General features: G+C 40.7%; 3 protein-coding genes across 3 annotated transcripts; all 3 read right to left on the reverse strand.

The window, feature by feature from the left end:
• Positions 1 to 2,149: 2,149 nt before the first annotated feature.
• LOC137890757 (sodium-dependent neutral amino acid transporter B(0)AT3-like) lies at positions 2,150 to 3,520 on the reverse strand (the record flags this gene model as incomplete). Its single annotated transcript, XM_068734955.1, has 4 exons — positions 3,497 to 3,520; positions 3,215 to 3,357; positions 2,459 to 2,599; positions 2,150 to 2,332 (listed from the first exon to the last, which is right to left on the reverse strand). Coding segments are annotated over exons 2-4 (466 nt in total), but the record flags the coding sequence as incomplete, so codon positions are not given.
• A 333-nt stretch (positions 3,521 to 3,853) lies between these two features.
• Positions 3,854 to 8,697, reverse strand: LOC137890758 (major histocompatibility complex class I-related gene protein-like). Its single transcript, XM_068734956.1, has 6 exons — positions 8,584 to 8,697; positions 7,607 to 7,873; positions 7,085 to 7,363; positions 5,896 to 6,198; positions 5,661 to 5,771; positions 3,854 to 5,451 (listed from the first exon to the last, which is right to left on the reverse strand). The coding sequence occupies exons 1-6, from the start codon at positions 8,630 to 8,632 to the stop codon at positions 5,426 to 5,428; spliced, it is 1,035 nt and encodes a 344-aa protein (XP_068591057.1). The 5' UTR covers positions 8,633 to 8,697; the 3' UTR covers positions 3,854 to 5,425.
• A 6,788-nt stretch (positions 8,698 to 15,485) lies between these two features.
• On the reverse strand, positions 15,486 to 18,211 carry LOC137890756 (major histocompatibility complex class I-related gene protein-like; the record flags this gene model as incomplete). Its single annotated transcript, XM_068734954.1, has 4 exons — positions 15,486 to 16,251; positions 16,456 to 16,566; positions 16,691 to 16,993; positions 18,049 to 18,211. Coding segments are annotated over 4 exons (603 nt in total), but the record flags the coding sequence as incomplete, so codon positions are not given.
• Between the last annotated feature and the right edge of the window lie 4 nt (positions 18,212 to 18,215).

Here is an 18,215-nt window from a genome sequence, read left to right on the forward strand (position 1 = left end):
TATTTAATATAACAGTAGTAGTAGTAGAAGAAGTAGTAGTATGAGTAACAGTAATGGCAGTATTTGAAGTAGCAGTAATAGCAGTAGTAGAAATACTGGTAGCATTCATACCTTTAGCTGTAGTAGTATTAGTATTGGTAGTAGCATGAATAGCAGCAGTAGTAGTAGTAGTAGCAGTTGTAGTATAAGTAATAGTAGTACTGGTAGTATTAGCAGTAGTAGTAGTGGTAATAGTTGCAACAACAAAAGTTGTAGTAGAAGTAGTATTAGTAGTATTAGTAGCAGTAGTAGTAATACTAGAAATATTAGCAGCAGTAGTAGTAGTTGTCGTAGTATCAGTAAGAGCATTAATTATTTCAACAAAAAAGCCTCATTTTGAGCTTAATGTTTAAATACAGTTAATCCATGGGGCTTTTATTTTGAAAGGGTGGGGCTGGGTGGGTTAGACAGGAGGAGAGGAGACTGAATCATAATGTTAGATAAACACAAACAGGTTATTAAATGACAGGCTTCATCAAAAGCATTTCAGTTGGAATTCATTCGGTGGGGCTTGTACTTTAAAATGGTGTGTGCGTGTGTGTGTGTGTGGGGGGGGGGTCCTCTAAAAGTCTCCAATACCTGAATGACTGTATAAGAGATACACACGCAGAGAGAGAGAGACACACAGAGAGATAGAGAGACACACAGAGAGAGAGATACACACGCAGAGAGAGAGAGAGAAATAGAGAGATAGAGAGACACACAGAGAAAGAGATACACACGCAGAGAGAGAGAGACACACAGAGAGATAGAGTGAGGCTTGTGTCTGTGAGTCTGTGTGTTTATAAACATCAGTAATTAGCTCAAGCACGAACACCTGTGAGCCTGGCTGCCTTTTCATGAGAAAAGACTGGGAAACACCTGTCAAACAAAACCCCAAAAACCCCATAACCATAGCCCCTATTGCTCCAATATTAAGACTGGAGAGGGAGGATGACTTGAAGAACAGATCATGCGAAAATTGTGTCTGTAGTGTAAAAAAAAGTGGCTTCAATGGCGATTTAGAAATGGGGTACGGTTGTCTGTGTAAGACTTTTTTGAAGTACGTTTTAACATTGGGGTCTATGGAGGAGAAAGTTGGTTTTCCTCTCAAGTAAAGGCTTTTGTGCCAAATGTGTAAATCTGTGAGATTCCATAGTCATATGTCTACGACAAGGACAAGATTAGCTACGTTTCCATCCAAAAATTATGCATGTAGAGTGAAAATTGAGGAGTCAGTCGCAAAAGACAAATATTTTTTTCACAGGAATCTCAAGCTTCTCTTCACTCTAGCGGTGACATCACGCACTCTAAGCTGCGCAATACACACCCATTATAAAAGCAGAAAAGGACTGAAAAACACATAAAAGCAAAATTGCTACAGCTCAAAAAGTATAAAAAATATCAAAATGATTATAACATACAATCATTGATCAGGGTTTTCTCAACATTTGAAAGTTTAAATGGTGTCTGTAGCTGAAAGTATGAGGAAGTAGAATGATCTGAAAGTTGAACAAGTTTAAGAGGATTTGAAAAGTTTCTCCATAGACATCCCATTCAAAAAAAAAATTGCAAAATGCTTAGTAATTAAAAAAGTTGAAAGATTAGAAACATAAAAAGACATAGCACCCCTCTCCTGAAAAAGCTGAACATTTTCATATTTGAATGGTTTCTGTAGCTGAAAAGATGCTGAAGTTATTAAGTGCCAAAATACGTACGGAAGAAATAGTTGAAGAATAAAGATTAGGATAACAATACTTGTTCAGCATTCCAACAATAAGCCCGCAGGATTACAGTCAGTGTGCTTTGGCACAGGCAGTATTACTGCCTTGTGCCACAAAGCCACACTGAATAACCGTAATCTGCAAAGTAACTACAACTGTCAAACACATAGTGAAGTAAACAGTATTTCAGTATTTACCACTGAAATCTAGTGGAGTAGAAGAGTAAAGTAGCATAACATGGAAATACTCAAGTAGGCAACCTCAAATACTACTTAAGTAGGACCTACAGTACTTAAGTATATGTAACTACTACTACTACTGAGTTACATTCCAGCACTGTAAACATATTTATACAAAATATAATATATTGTAATGCTGTTGTTAACGTCTCAGACAAACGGACCTACATCCTGTTCTCCTCCAGGATGCCACTGCTGCTGCCTCCAGCAGCCTGAAGTGATTGTGTTGAGTCAAATCTCGCGATATTTCCAGTGAGACCTCTTTTGTCATCACAAAGCCATTTTGCACCGAGGCAAGAAGAGTATTGTAGAACATGCACACCAGTAATGACACCAACATGGAGGCAATTCCTACGCATAGGAAATATATGATAAACAACATTTCCAATACCACAAAGACGTTTTCAGCTTGTTAAATAATGAAGAAAATGACAAATTAAAAATACCAAATGTCACAAATGATTCTAGGCCACCCACCGACTCCTCCCAGGAGTGGTGAGATGGAGTTCCAGACACCGATGCTGCCCATGCGGAGCCTCTGTCCTATAGCCAGCTCCAGGTAGAGCAGAGGGAGGCCCTCAAACACCAGCGCTATCAGGTAGGGGATGAGGAATGCACCTGAAGACATGAAGCAAACGTTGACCTCACAGTTAGTCATCCCCTCAAAGTCTTGGTCTTGTCTCGCTACACTCTGGTCTTGCTCATGATTTGGTCTCGGTTTCAGTGGTCTTGACTACAACACTTGTTTGAACCATGTTAGTAAAACAAATGCATTATGATTACCTTAATCAAGCCATATAAGGGAGATTTCAGGTTATGTTATGCACTGCAATACTAAAAGATCTCCAGAAATATAAATACATTTTTTTTTTTTTTGGTCTGTTTTAATCAGTTAAGCCTGACTCAGGTCCTTTAGGATTTTGTCTGGAACTGAAGAGATTTCACTGGGAACTATGAGGAAGTAAATACAAGAAACAATCCCAAATGTTCACCGCGATCAATTAAACACAGATGCAGTTCTTAATTGTGACAATGACTGGCCTAGTCCATTTGTTAATGACTAATTACACTGACGCAGAACGAATTCATAGCGTTTGCATTTCAATTCAGTTTCTCATAATCCCAAAAATAGTCTGAAAAATGTAATAAATTAAAAATAACACGGGTGATAAAGCGTATAAATCTTTAACAGCAAACTTAATTAATCTGGTGCATCAAATTATAGCATCTCACCTCCTCCATAGATTTGGCACAGGTAAGGAAAACGCCAGACGTTTCCAATTCCCACTGCAAAGCCAATACATGTCAGCAGGTACTGAGTCTTGTTGTCCCATTTGGGTCTCTCCTCCACCCCAGAGTCTTCTGCTTTGCCCATCCTGAACCGGCAAAATGCACAATCCCAGCTCGTCTCTGTCTTACTCCCTTTAGTGGGCCGTCTTTAGTGATCAATTCAATTTATTTTGTATCGCCCGAAATCACAAATTTACCTCAGAGGGCTTTACAATCTGTACTCACACGACATCCTCCGTCTTAGGGAGAGCAACAGAGGAGGGAAGTGGACAGAATGAATGGATCATAATAGAGTTACAACACATTCAATGCATATGACATGAATGATTCATGAACTGTTGGTTAATCAGTGTCAGCTTTGAGTCAGGGTTACAGAATTTATTGTTTTTTAAGAGGAAATCAGGCCACCAGGATTTCTTGTCAAAACATGATGAATTAATTGTTAAACTTGCCAAGTTTGTTGATAATGTTAGCGTGCAAAGACTCAGATTAATGGATAACCTGGTGATGCTGGTTTAAATGTAGCACTGATCTAAAGCGCACCTTTTGGATGCAGTCAATAGAAAAGACACCAACATAACAGTTGTTACCATGACAGAGATGTATCTTTATTTAATAAATCAAACCTCATTCACACGGCAAAGTTTACACATTGAAATTAAACAGGGAGTGTTTAACCAGAGTGAAAGCATGCAGGTGACAAACTAAAGAGAAAATAAATAAAATAAATAAAACATTTATTGCACAAACAGTGAGAAAAAATGACTGGCCGCCCAAAATATAATGCAGTTTGCTGCAGCTGAATGCGAGAGCAGTCGTGGACAGACACATAGACTGACACACACACACACACACACACACACACACACACACGCACGCACACACACACACACACACACACACACACACACACACAGGACAGATTGCATGATCCTCCTGGCAGATAACAACAATAATCATAGTTCAGTTTGTTCACCATTGAACCAATAACTATCCTGTGTTTTATTTGATCTGTTTATTGATACCAGGACTTCCTACCATATTTAAGACTTTGAAGTTCCTTTGTGTAGAGTATCACAATAACAATTAAAAGTTGTATTGTGCCAACAATGATTTCAAGAAGTAGCAGGTTTACTTTAAATAATTCAAGATCTTTATCAGTGGAAACACGCATCAGTTCGAGAATTTACCAAGAGAAAACTAGATTTACAGAAATCTCTAGACAAACTGTAGATACTGAAGAGTTCGTTTCTGTTCTCGTTGAAAAATACAGATTCAAAGTTCCACTAACTACTGCTGAGCAAAATGAAATGGAGTATATATTTGACATTATACCTGCCACACAAATCTTAACATGGTTAACATTGCTTAATCGATCATACCAAAAGTCATACAAATCATAGTATAGTATGTCTAAAGAAGTCTTAGTTTAGTATGTCGACTATTACTTAGATAGTGTCTAATCTGTCCGTGTCTGAAAGCCGAGTCGCAGTTGGCAAAAACAAGTGATAACATAGAGAAGGCACAACCTGAACAAGTCACTGTCAGTCAAAAAATATGAGTTGCATTGCTTAAATATCTTCATTTTGAACATTCCAAGGACTAAAATATACGCATTTTCTTGCAATTGTATGAGATGTGAAATGTGTGAGGCTTATAAGTGCTTAAGTGGGACATGTTTGTGTAAGGCTAAATTAAGTGTACACACCCATTAAAAATGTTGAAAAAGTTCAGAAAACAGCATGAAATGTAATCTGTGATGTTGCAAAACTGTTAAAGATATTTAAAAGCTGACTCATGAATTAATAGATGAAATTATTGTAACCCATTTAAAGTTTACATGAGGTTTGTAGTTAAAAGTCTGCGGACGCAGTAGCAAAAGTGGAGTAGGTCTAAGAGGATTTGAAGATTCTCTACATTCATTTGCACTGTAAAAAAAGTGAAACCAAAAACATTCCTGCTGAATATTTTCTTGTTCGTACAATTTGTACTTGAATAGTAAATATAAAGTTTAAGATCTGAATATTTAGATATATGAATGGTTTCACTGAAAGTATGCAAAAGTAGTCAAAAAACGTACAGAAGAAATATATGTTTAAAACAATTGAAGACCTGTTTGATGCTGCAGACGTTGCCAGGACAACTACGGACATTTCACTCTGTGTTTGCAGGTCTGAATCCTGAAATAAAGAGACATTACAATATTAAATGTTGAAGAAAATCCAGAGTTTATGAAAAGAAACCAACAAAACACTTTTTGAATGTTTTGTATTAATTTCACTGATTTCTGCTTTGACTGTAAATGTGGGAGAGCAGCTCTTATACAGTATACCCAGTACGTCTTCTACTGTGTTGAAGCCAACAGTGGAGTAAAAATTACTTCACTCACCATTATTGTTCCTCCTCCAGATGAAGAGTCCAGTGATGCAGAGTACCAGAAGCAGCAGCAGTGCTACAACAACTCCAGTAACAACACCAGCAGGAAACTCTGACGGAGAAACTGAAACACAAAACATTCACATGTTGTCTCTACCACAGTATGGAATATGTTTAGTTTATGATGACTGTGATGAGTACACTGTAATCATAGAAATAATTTCCATCACATCTGATCTCAGTCTTACCCCAGTTGGTCCTGATCTGTGCTTTGTCCAGTTTGGTGACGATGTGGTCCTCCACACCAGAGAGATGAAACACACAGTCGTACCTCCTCCAGTCTTCAGGTGCGACTGATGAAAGGTTCAGGTCGACACTGATCTGGAAGGATCCATCGTGGTTGGGGAGGATCTCTCCGTGGTCCACGTCCTCATGATGCTCCTCTCCATCTTTCCTCCAGTACATCATGGCTCTGTCAGGGTAGAAACCTGTAGCGTGGCAGCTGACTGGGGAGGAGGGAGTCTTCTGGAGGAGAGACACTGAGGGAAGTTCTAGGCATTTAAAAACAAACAGACAAGAAAATTCAAAATCAGTTTAAAACCATCTGTAAATATTGATGCACGTTACTTTCTTACTCTGGAAAAAAAAGCATATCATGCAGTCTTGCACCACCAGGGGGAGTCTTATTCATGATAATATTACAGCACTTAAATAATTAGTACTAGTGAGGCACTGCACTACATTATCTGTATATTTAATATTAAGCAATGACAACATTGACATAAATGTGTAAATGAAGAATAAAAATAAAGTTCTGCTCCACAAATCTTTATTAATTATTGAGAATGTTTTTGTAATCTGTACTTATTTGTGAAATAACGTATAATAGTTTGAAGTCCAAAAGCCTTGAACATTTCATTTTAATTTGTTTTTTTTTGAAGGTTTATATTTAAATTAAATTATTTGAGAGGTTTAGACAGGAAATGTCTCTTTGTCTCTCTCACCGAGACAGAACTGTTTGTAATGAATCTAAACCAAAGCCTTTAATCGTTACAATGCATTGTATTTTATACGCTGAAGATGTGTTTTTTATTAAATGTAAAGATATCTAAATCAGTGAAAATGCTTCTGTTTAATAACCATGTTTTTCATGTACTGAATTTTATCTTAAGGACCATTCATCATTAATTCAAGAATCTATTCAGTGATATTCCTGAGTATCAGTAATCATCAATAAATATTGGTCCCAGCCCTGATTATTATTTATCTTAATATTAGCATTCCAATATGAAGTTCTGGGAGTTAAATGTGTTCATGTAGCAGATGCAGATGTGAATGATCTCACTTAAAGTCACTGTGAGGAACTTTAATGAGCTTTAAGTGAATAAAGTTATGAAATAAAAGTGGAATAAAAAGCATCAGGTCACGTGAATCTACCTGTTCTCTGCAGAAAGCTCCTCCCATAGTGCAGATACTTCTTCAGCCAGTCAGGACATTCATGGATGTAGTAATATTTACTGTATTCTAATCTGTCTTTGTCAGCATCCCATCTAAGTTTGGTGGTGAACGCCTGTTGTCTTGGTGTAGTCCACGTCAGCGTCTGCAGGTCCAACGCAATGAAGTCTTCTCCATCATAACCATACTGATGAAAACCAATAACCTCTCCAGTCTCATCATCCCACTCACAGCCGCTCATCCTCTGTAAAATGTGGGCACCTGAGAGAGGTAGAGAGGGAGAAAGTGACATCACAGCACAGATGATTATTAACACATAATATCACATCTTCACCACAGAGACACGCTGATCCACCAATTATTGGCTCTGTGGAAGCCACTCAACATCTGCTGGAAAACAGAGTGAAAGTCCATATTCTCTTCATCAAAAAGCACTGTCATGTGTTCATACAGGAAGCTACATCTAACCAGCCAAAAGTTAAACATGAACTTAAACAGGCCTACCTTCAGTTTGGTTTAAGCGCTGCTTCAAGTCAACAATGTTGGCCCTGAAGACCTGCTGGCTGTTAAAACACATCTGAACATGCCACTCCCTGTGTTGTGGGTTATCGTTCATAAAATCTCTCACCCAGTCCTGTTTGGGCTCTACGGTCTTGATGTTGCTGTCACAGTAACCCATCTGGACTTCATTGACCATCGCCAGACCCACAAACTCTGGAAGGTTTGAGACTCCAGAAGTTGCAGTCAGGAAATATTTCAGGGAATGTTTCACTGCAGGACAAATAAGGTTTATTGGAACTTAATTTTTATAGAAATTATGGATATTAATGGTAGTCAATTAAAATAAAATAATAGGAGAATTTAAAAAAATGTTAAATCACAATGAGCTACCGAAAGAATATGTTATAGACCCACTCCTGTTACTAATGTTATGTTGTAACTTTGAACATTGAGCAACGAGTCATGTAGATGGCCAGTGTACAATAATAATATATATTTTTATTGTATTCATGTAACTTTGGCCTTCTTACAGCAGATATTTTTTCATTTGCAGTTGTGTAATTTAGGGAATTATTATTATTAGCTCGTCAATGTGTTGCAATAGTTGTCATAAATAATTTGACTTACAAACAATAATATAAGGGGATAGCCTCTATCCTCCCTAAAGATACAGACATTACTTCACACAGAGGTTATGACCAACTTTTACTTTCCTACAGTAAAGCATGAATGAAGTATATGCGTCGTTCTGTAACGCACTGACGAGTAACCCTACATGAGAACAATACATAGGCTGATCATGTTAAATCAGTGTCAAATGGACACGTTTGAATAACGGAATTATTGTAAACACAGTGTGACGGAGTGAAAGTGAAACTAGCGCTCCTAATGTCGCACTATAAAAAGTGACCTCAACGAGTTTTACAGCGACAATAATAACAGGAAACAGCGTAACGGTGAGAGTCACAGTGTGATCTTACCTGTAGATGAAACATGACAGAAGAGGAGCAACATAAATAACGTTTTCATATTGTTTTGAAAAGTAAACCTCAAGCTTAAGGGAGAGTCAGCTGATTGAACGTTCGCTTTTGATACCGGGCATGCGCAGTGTAGGGCGTAGCGTGACCATTAGTCATAACATAAAAATAGTAAAAATCAAAATCACCACATTTGAATAAACAATGAACAGGAAAGTTATGAACAATTGTAATCTGAAAAGTAATAGCTGTCAGACAAATAATAAGTATGATAATTCCCTCTTAAATATAGTGGAGTTGAAGTATATGCAACTTTATACTTCTAAATGGTAATACTCAAGTAGTACAAGTACCTCAACTTTGTATGAATGTATGTGTTTGAATACAATTGCATAGTTAGTACAGTCCTCCACTGTATAGACAGGTACACAAGTACAACAAAAATAACTTTCCATTCATGATGCAGCTATTGACTAAAACATATTTTAATAATACTTGTATTTTGAAGTTTCTACATATTTCTACAAATATACAGAAATGGAAGAAGTACATATATTGTACTTTAGTGAATGTAGCGACACCACAGTGTGTAAATACTGTTACAAGTAAAAAGTTCTGCAATTAAAATAATTCTTTAGTCAAAGTGCAAAAGTATTAGCATCACAATATGTAGTATTAAGTACCGAAAGTAAAGGTACACTCTGCAAAATGGTCTATTTTAGAATCATATATTATATTACTGGATTATAATTATTGATGCATTTATTAATCACTTTAATGTTGCAGCTGGTAAAGATGGAGTTCAACTACTTTATACTGCTGGGAAGCTTATCCTGCAATAACACATCAAAATAAGTTGATTTATATTTTGTAATAACCGTAATTTGCAAAGTAACTACAACTATCAAACACATAGTGAAGTAAACAGTAGTTCAGTATTTACCACTGAAATCTAGTGGAGTAGAAGAGTAAAGTAGCATAACATGGAAATACTCAAGTAGGCAACATCAAATACTACTTAAGTAGGACCTACAGTTCTTGAGTATATGTAACTACTACGACTACTGAGTACAAAATATAATATATTGTAATGCTGTTGTTAACGTCTCAGACAAACGGACCTACATCCTGTTCTCCTCCAGGATGCCACTGCTGCTGCCTCCAGCAGCCTGAAGTGATTGTGTTGAGTTAAATCCCACGATATTTCCAGTGAGACCTCTTTTGCCATTTTACACCCAGGCAAGAAGAGTATTGTAGAACATGCACACCAGTAACAACACAAACATGGAGGCAATTCCTACACAAAGGAAATATATGATAAACAACATTTCCAATACCACAAAGACGTTTTCAGCTCGTTAAATAATGAAGAAAATGCATGGGGCATGATGATTTAATGATTAAACTTGCCAAGTTTGTTGATAATGTTAGCGTGCAAAGACTAAGATTAATGGATAACCTGGTGATGCTGTTTTAAATGTAGCACTGATCTAAAGCACACCTTTTGGATGCAGTCAATAGAAAAGACACCAACATAACAGTTGTACCATGTCAGAGATGTATCTTTATTTAATTAATCAAACTTAATTCATACGGCATAGTTTACACATTGAAATTAAACAGGGAGTGTAGTGAAAGCATGTGAGTGACAAACTAAATAAAAAATTACATTTATTGCACAAACAGGGAGAAAAAAGTGGACGAAGGTATTTACAATTTAACTAAATGGTATTAATAGATAAATAAATATGTTAACTAAAGTAAACCTTTTGTTGTTGTTGATACAACTAGAAAGGTGCACTCGGTGATTGAATTAATATAACCCACAATTTGCAAATTCCCCTTGAACATGCAGCCATAACTGGCCATCCAAAGTATAATGCAGTTTGCATTACACACCCATTAAAAATGTAGAAAAAGTTCTGAAAACAGCACGAAATGTAAACTGTTAAAGATATCAAAAAGCTAACTTATGCATTAATAGATTGCTGGACCATCAGGGGTGAGCACACCACCACAAAGCTCTGTGTGCTCTTCAAAACAACAATTGAAGAGACATATGCCAGGTTACAGCAGGATGAGACTCTCAGACGAGGACATTGACAGATTTCCTGAATTAATGAGTTGCTGTGATGATGTTGGAGTATCACAAATACGCCCAAGGCAGGCGTGGTAACAGAAGCTTGTTACACTGCGCCCAACATGGGGCCAGCACATGGAGAATGGCGGGCAACATGCCGACACAGCCGACCATTGTGCTGGTGCAGATGCTGAGTGGGATCGCGGCCATGCAGAGGGGCCAGGCGGAGACGAACAGGCAGTTCCTGGGGGCGCTCCAGGCCCAGGCAGAGAGGCAGGCCCACGCCATCGAACAGCTCGCAGCACGGACAGCTGCAGCTCCGCCGGTGCCGGGCCCCTGTATGTTGGCAGGGGTGGTCTTGCACAACATGACTGCAGCAGACGACGTGCAGTCGTTTTTGGACACGTTCGAGGCAATGGCAGAGGCCTGGCCTACGGCGGAGTGGGCGGTCCGGCTTTTGCCTCTTCTAGCCGGGGAGGCACAGATAGCGGCCCAGGGACTGCCCCCGACAGCCAGGCATAGTTAGGTGGACGTGCGTAAAGCCATCGTGGATCGACTTGGCCTGACTCCGGAGGACCACCGGCGGAGGTTCCACAAGGCCAGACTGGGGCCCGAGGACCGGCCCTTCGCTCATGCATAGCGGCTGAACGACGCCGCAACCAGGTGTCTGCAACCAGGGAGCCCAGGAGGGGTGCAGGAAGTGATAGAGAAGGTGGTCCTGGAGCAATTTGTGGGGGGGCTGCCAGCCCGAACATCAGCATGGGTCCGCTACCACCGCCCTATGGCGCTGGAGACCGCAATCACCCTAGCAGAGGACCACCTGGCCGTTCATCCCAGCGGTCAGGGGGACAGTGGTCTGGATACTGGCTGTACACAGTCTATGATTCACCAGAGCCTGTTTCGGCCCGGGGCATTGATGGAGGCATTGTGGGTGAAAATTAGGTGTGTTCACGATTATCCCATAGTGTCAGTAGAAATTAGATAGATGTGGAAAAAACATAGTGTTGCAGTTGCGATTGTAGATTACGCAACACAATATCCCGAGGCAGTGCCATTGCGCAACATTTCTGCAGAGACTGTTGTGCAAGCTCTGTTTCAGCTCATCTCCCGAGTCGGAATCCCGAAAGAGATTCTGACTGACCAGGGCACCTCGTTCATGTCATGAACACTGAAGGAAATTTACGGATTACTGGGCATTAAATCTATTCAGCCCAGTGTGTACCACCCACAGACCGACGGGCTGGTAGAGCGTCTGAATAAGACTTTGAAGTCCATGATCCGTAAATGTATTCACAAAGATGAATGCAATTGGGATAAATGGCTTGATTCTCTGTTGTTTGCGGTGCGGGAGGTCCCCCAGGCCTCCACAGGATTTTCTCCCTTTGAACTGCTGTTTGGCAGGAAACCACGGGGGGTGCTCAACCTGATTCAAGAAAACTGGGAGGAAGGTTCGAGCACCAGTAAAAGTGAAATTCAATATGTCCTGGACCTGCGAGCAAAACTCCACACACTGGGTCGGATGTCATGTGAGAATCTGCTCCAGGCCCAGGAACGTCAACAACAGCTGTACAACAGAGGGGCCAAGCTGAGACAATATACACCAGGTGAAAAAGTGCTTGTATTGCTTCCTTCTTCCAGCTCTAAACTCCTCGCCAAGTGGCAAGGGCCCTTTGTGGTCACACGGGGAGTGGGGGATGTCGACTACGAGGTTGTGAATTCTGACAGGGGCGGAGCTACACAGATCTACCACCTCAACCTCCTAAAAGCATGGAGAGAGGCTGAGTCAGTTTCTCTGGTGTCCACAATATCTGAGAGAGAGGAGTTGGGGCCTGAGGTTCCAAAATCCACCAATCCAACCTCACTCCTTTGTGAAGCCCATCTCTCCGGGACCCAGAGAACAGACGTTGCCCAGTTGCAAGAGCAGTTTGCTGACGTGTTCTCCCTCCTGCCAGGATGCATAAACCTCATAGTGCACCAAATTGAGACCGTACAGGTTACCTGAACACAAAATAAAAGTGGTTCAGAGGGAATTGGCTGCTATGCTGGAGATGGGGGTAATAGAAGAGTCCAACAATGCCTGGTGTAGCCCCATTGTTCTTGTTGTCAAGAAGGATGGATCTATTCGGTTCTGTGTGGACTATCGCAGGGTGAATGATGTGTCACGATTTGATGCATACCCAATGTCCCGGGTCGACAAACTCCTGGACCGACAGGGCACTGCACGTTTCTTTACGACACTGGATTTAACCAAGGGCTATTGGCAGATTCCTCTGTCTCTAGAGTCCAGGGAAAAAACGGCCTTCTCCACTCTGTTTGGTTTGTACCAATTCACCACACTTCCCTTTGGGTTGTTAGGTACCCCAGCCACTTTCCAACACCTCATGGACCGGGTGCTGCGTCCACATCCTGCATATGTTGCTGCCTACTTGGATGATGTGATCATCCACAGCACCACCTGGGCGGAGCATGTGCAGCGGGTGGGGACGGTGCTGGAGTCCCTGAGGCAGGCTAGGCTCACCGCCAACCCAGGGAAGTGTGCAGTTGGATGGAGGGAGGTACGGTATCTGGGGTACCACTTGGGCGGCGGGCAGGTGCGCCCGCAGGTGGACAAGACTGCTGCTATCGCAGCCTGCCCGCGGCCCAAGACTAAAAAAGCATCGAACAGAGGGCTGGGGGCCATTTTGTCCAAGCAGATACAGGAGGTTGAACGCCCTGTTCTGTATATCAGCCGGAAGCTGTTTGAGAGGGAGGCCAGGTACAGCACGGTAAAGAAGGAGATCCTGGCCATCCGGTGGGCGGTCGACTCCTTGCGCTACTACCTACTGTGACGCTCATTCACCCTCTGTTTGGACCATGCCTTGCTCCAGTGGCTCCATCGCATGAAAGATACCAACGGATCACTCGGTGGCGTTACAGCTTTTTAATTTCAAAGTGGTCCTCAGGCTGGGGGCGCAGATGACCATGGCCAACTTCCTCTCCCGCTCTCAGGGGGGTGGGGGAGTAGGTTAGGCCAGATGGCTCCCTGGCCTAAGTCGGGCGGTGGGGGTATGTGGTGGCGGGGTGTGGTCGGGCTCAGCTGCAGAGGTGACAGAGTGGAGGAGTGGTTCAGGAAATGGTGCCGGGAAGAGGCTTAATTAGCCTCTGCTGAAATCAATCTTTGATTGTGTCTCTCTCCTATACAAACATCGGCAGTGATGGAGGACCAAGATGAAACCAGGCGGACAAGCATAGACGGCGGATGCACTCGGAGGCACGGCAGGAGAGCTCACCGCTGAGGTCAGCTTGGACAGGGGTGAAATAAAAACGTTGAGAAACTCTATTTTGAGTGTGCTGGCATCATTGTGCTGAGGGAAACCCACGGTGGTAACAGAAGCTTGTTACACCTACCTAATTGGATTGAGAGAAAATCAGTGGAAGGGGGGAATTCCAATCCAACAAAGTCAAAGTTAAATACAGGACAGCTTCACACTGACAAATGAACAAGAAACCTGGTTTGACTGTTACTTTGTCAAGAGTTAATCAGTGCAACAAGCCAAGGAAACCTTTTCTCGGGAGAAGAATAAACCTCACTGGCAAACCCGTACAGCTGACGACCGTTCATGTAAACAGTGTCAAAAAACTGAACCAGAAAAAGGAGAGGGCATCTGGAAAGCGTCCAACCTCAAAGCACTTGGAGGACTTCATAGAAGAGTTCCCATTAACTTCATAGGAGTGCTCCAACACAGGAAGATGACAGACAATGAAGGAACATATTGATGATAATAATAATAACTTTTTTTTAGTGCTGGGCAACGATTACAATTTTTATTCACAATTAATCACATTGTTATGCGCAAAATTCGATAATGAATTCAAAAGTAGTGTGTTGCTCACTTTTATTTTAAAAGTACTGCTATATGAACAAAAGTGCAATAACATTTGGTTTGCAAAGACTTTAAACATACGGTGCTTTTTAACAGTAGTATTCCCTTTACACAGTAGCAGTTATATTTCTTCACTATCTGTGCTCAGTGTGTGACTTTATTTGAAACGTTCCACTGCTGTGCAACATGAATAAAATGTTCCTTTCACTTTCATCAAAATGTCTGTCTTCTGTTTTCATGACAGTCAGAGCATGTGAATGCAGCTTCCACTGTTCATCAATATAATGCACCGTAACTCCGAGGTAATTATGGTTACCCAGCGATGTCCAGTAGTCTCCAGTGAGAGCAACAGCTGGTGCACATTGTAACGCCGTCTCTTTTGTAGTCCTCTCCTTTTCATACAACTCGTGTATTCTTCTTGTGATGGTGCGTCTTGAGGGAGGCTCATACGTGCCGTCATTCATTGATCCTAAGAACGTTCCTCAGACCGACATCTTCCACAACACTAGTCGGCCTGCAGTTTGTAGCTATCCACTTCGCTGTAGCATTTGTTAGCTTGTCTTGCTTTTGTTCATCTATACTTCTCCCACATGCTGCATCCAACGTAGTCTGCCGAAGCCTCCCTCCGCCGTTTGTTGGGGTGATTTGCTGGCATCAACGGTAAAAAACTGCTTTTATGTTTTTTTTTTACTTAATTTATATAGCACCTTTAAAAACAGAGTTCTCAAAGTGCTTTGACAGACAAAGCAGCAAAAACAAGGCAATAATCAAAAGCTCAGTGAGACAGTTGGATATGTTGAAAATAAACTACGAAATAAATAAAATAAAATAATAACAGATACAAATAATAAAAAATAGAAGAAAAATAAATATATATATATATATATATATATATATATATATATAAAATATATATATATATATATAAATATATATATATATATATATATATATATATACACACACACACACACACACACATACCTACATATGTACACATACATACTTTGCACTCAAAATACTTCAACCACCACGGCAAATCAGGTTCATCCCCAGGTCCAGCCGCAATAAACAACCCAAACAAGGACAACCCAAATAGCTCAACACAACCAATGCCACAAGTGGTCTCCCCAAATCCAACACAAAATGCCACCACCAATGAACACCACAGTCCAAAAACCACTCAACCCACCCAATGACAAGCACCTCCAATACCAGGCAGAGCAGCCCTCCACTGCCACAACCCGATGCAAATGCGACGCGCAGCCAGACACCAGGCCCCGACAGCGCCCCCGAGGAATCTCTGCCCACCTCGGGGCTAATGGGCTAAGACCCCCAGGAATGCCGTCAAAACCCGGCGCCCGGCCACACCCGCACCAGACCACAACAGCAAAAGGGCGCTCCACCAAGCACCAAAGACGCCCGCCATTATATCCTCTCTCATGTTGGAAAAGGCAGCTGACAGGAAAAAATTAACTATGCCTTGCAAAAGTAAGGGTGGTCTTCAAATATTCAAATATCCCCAAACCCTCCAAAATATTGTCTGCTTGGCGACCTCAAGGACCATCGATAGAAGAGGAACCATCCATCATCCGGTCTGTCACAGGTCAGAACGGAAGAAAGGTGAGCCAACTATTGGTTCATCAGTCTGATTGAAGACCTGTTTGATGCTGCAGAATTTGCCACGACAACTATGGACATTTCACTCTGTGTTTGCAGGTCTGAATCCTGAAATAAAGAGACATTACAATATCAAATGTTAAAGAAAATACAGAATGTTAAGAAAGCAACAAAACACTTTTGCATGTTTTGTATTAATTTCACTGATTTCTGCTTTGACTGTAAATGTGGGAGAGCAGCTCTTATACAGTATACCCAGTACGTCTTCTACTGTGTTGAATCCAACAGTGGAGTAAAAATGACTTCACTCACCATTATTGTTCCTCCTCCAGATGAAGAGTCCAGTGATGCAGAGTACCAGAAGCAGCAGCAGTGCTACAACAACTCCAGTAACACCACCAGCAGGAAACTCTGACTGAGAAACTGAAACACAAAACATTTACATGTTGTCTCTACCACAGTATGGAATATGTCTAGTTTATGATGACTGTGATGAGTACACTGTAATCATAGAAATAATTTCCATCACATCTGATCTCAGTCTTACCCCAGTTGGTCCTGATCTGTGCTTTATCCAGTTTGGTGACGATGTGGTCCTCCACACCAGAGAGATGAAACACACAGTCGTACCTCCTCCAGTCTTCAGGTGCGACTGATGAAAGGTTCAGGTCGACACTGATCTGGAAGGATCCATCGTGGTTGGGGAGGATCTCTCCGTGGTCCACGTCCTCATGATGCTCCTCTCCATCTTTCCTCCAGTACATCATGGCTCTGTCAGGGTAGAAACCTGTAGCGTGGCAGCTGACTGGGGAGGAGGGAGTCTTCTGGAGGAGAGACACTGAGGGAAGTTCTAGGGATTTAAAAACAAACAGACAAGAAAATTCAAAATCTCTTTAATACCATCAGTAAATATTGATGCACGTTACTTTCTTACTCTGGTTAGTACACATATCATGTGATTTATTAAACAGCATATCATGCAGTCTTGCACCACCAGGGGGAGTCTTATTCATGATAATATTACACTTACCGAATTAGTACTAGTGAGGCACTGCACTACATTATCTGTATATTTAATATTAAACAACGGCAACAAATGTAAAACAACAACATATTGTCTTGGGGTTGTGAGTTGTAAATGTTAAATAAAAATAAAGTTCTGCTACACAAATCTCTATTAATTATTGAGAATGTTTTGGTAATCTGTGCTTATTTGTGAAATAATGTATAATAGTTTGAAGTCCAAAAGCATTTCATTTTAATTTGTTGTATTTTAAGGGTTTATATTTAAATTAAATTATTTGAGAGGTTTAGACAGGACATGTCTCTTTGTCTTTGTCTCTCTCACCGAGACAGAACTGTTTGTGATGAATCTAAACCAAAGCCATTAATCGTTACAATGCATTGTATTTTATACGCTTAACATATGTTTTTTATTAAATGTAAAGATATCTTGTAATGGTAAAATATGCATTAATAACTGTGTGTCCTTGCTGTGAACCCGAAACTTACGTATCAGCTATTAAAGAAAAAGGCTACTCTTCTCCCGATTTACAGAGAAACTTTCCATGACAATCTAAATTAGTGAAAATGTTACTGTTTAAAAACCATGTTTTTTATGGACAAAATTTTAATTGAAGGATCATTCATCATTAAATCAAGAATCAATTCATTGATATTCCTGAGTATCAGTAATCATCAATAAATATTGGTCCCAGCCCTGATTATTATTTATCTTAATATTAACATTCCAACATGAAGTCCTGGGAGTTAAATGTGTTCATGTAGCAGATGCAGATGTGAATGATCTCACTTAAAGTCACTGTGAGGAACTTTAATGAGCTTTAAGTGAATAAAGTAATTAATTAAAAGTGGAATAAAAAGCATCAGGTCACGTGAATCTACCTGTTCTCTGCAGAAAGCTCCTCCCATAGTGCAGATACTTCTTCAGCCAGTCAGGACATTCATGGAGGTAGTAATATTCACTGTATTCTGATGTGTCTTTGTCAGCATCCCATCTAAGTTTGGTGGTGAACGCCTGTTGTCTTGGTGCAGTCCACGTCAGCGTCTGC

The sequence above is a fragment of the Cebidichthys violaceus genome, unplaced genomic scaffold (genome assembly GCF_023349555.1).
Source record: "Cebidichthys violaceus isolate CVI_PGR_0920_01 unplaced genomic scaffold, fCebVio1.0.p SCAF_689, whole genome shotgun sequence".
Classification (NCBI taxonomy): Eukaryota; Metazoa; Chordata; class Actinopteri; order Perciformes; family Stichaeidae; genus Cebidichthys; species Cebidichthys violaceus.

Bases quoted from the DNA above. Each gene is read 5' to 3' on its own strand.
- LOC137890758 (XM_068734956.1), bottom strand. From the start codon at position 8,632: ATGAAAACGTTATTTATGTTGCTCCTCTTCTGTCATGTTTCATCTACA. The intron at 7,874-8,583 runs GTAAGATCACAC...TTTGTCCTGCAG, and splicing joins CTGTCATGTTTCATCTACAG to TGAAACATTCCCTGAAATAT. The intron at 6,199-7,084 runs GTAGATTCACGT...TTAAATGCCTAG, and splicing joins GAGCTTTCTGCAGAGAACAG to AACTTCCCTCAGTGTCTCTC.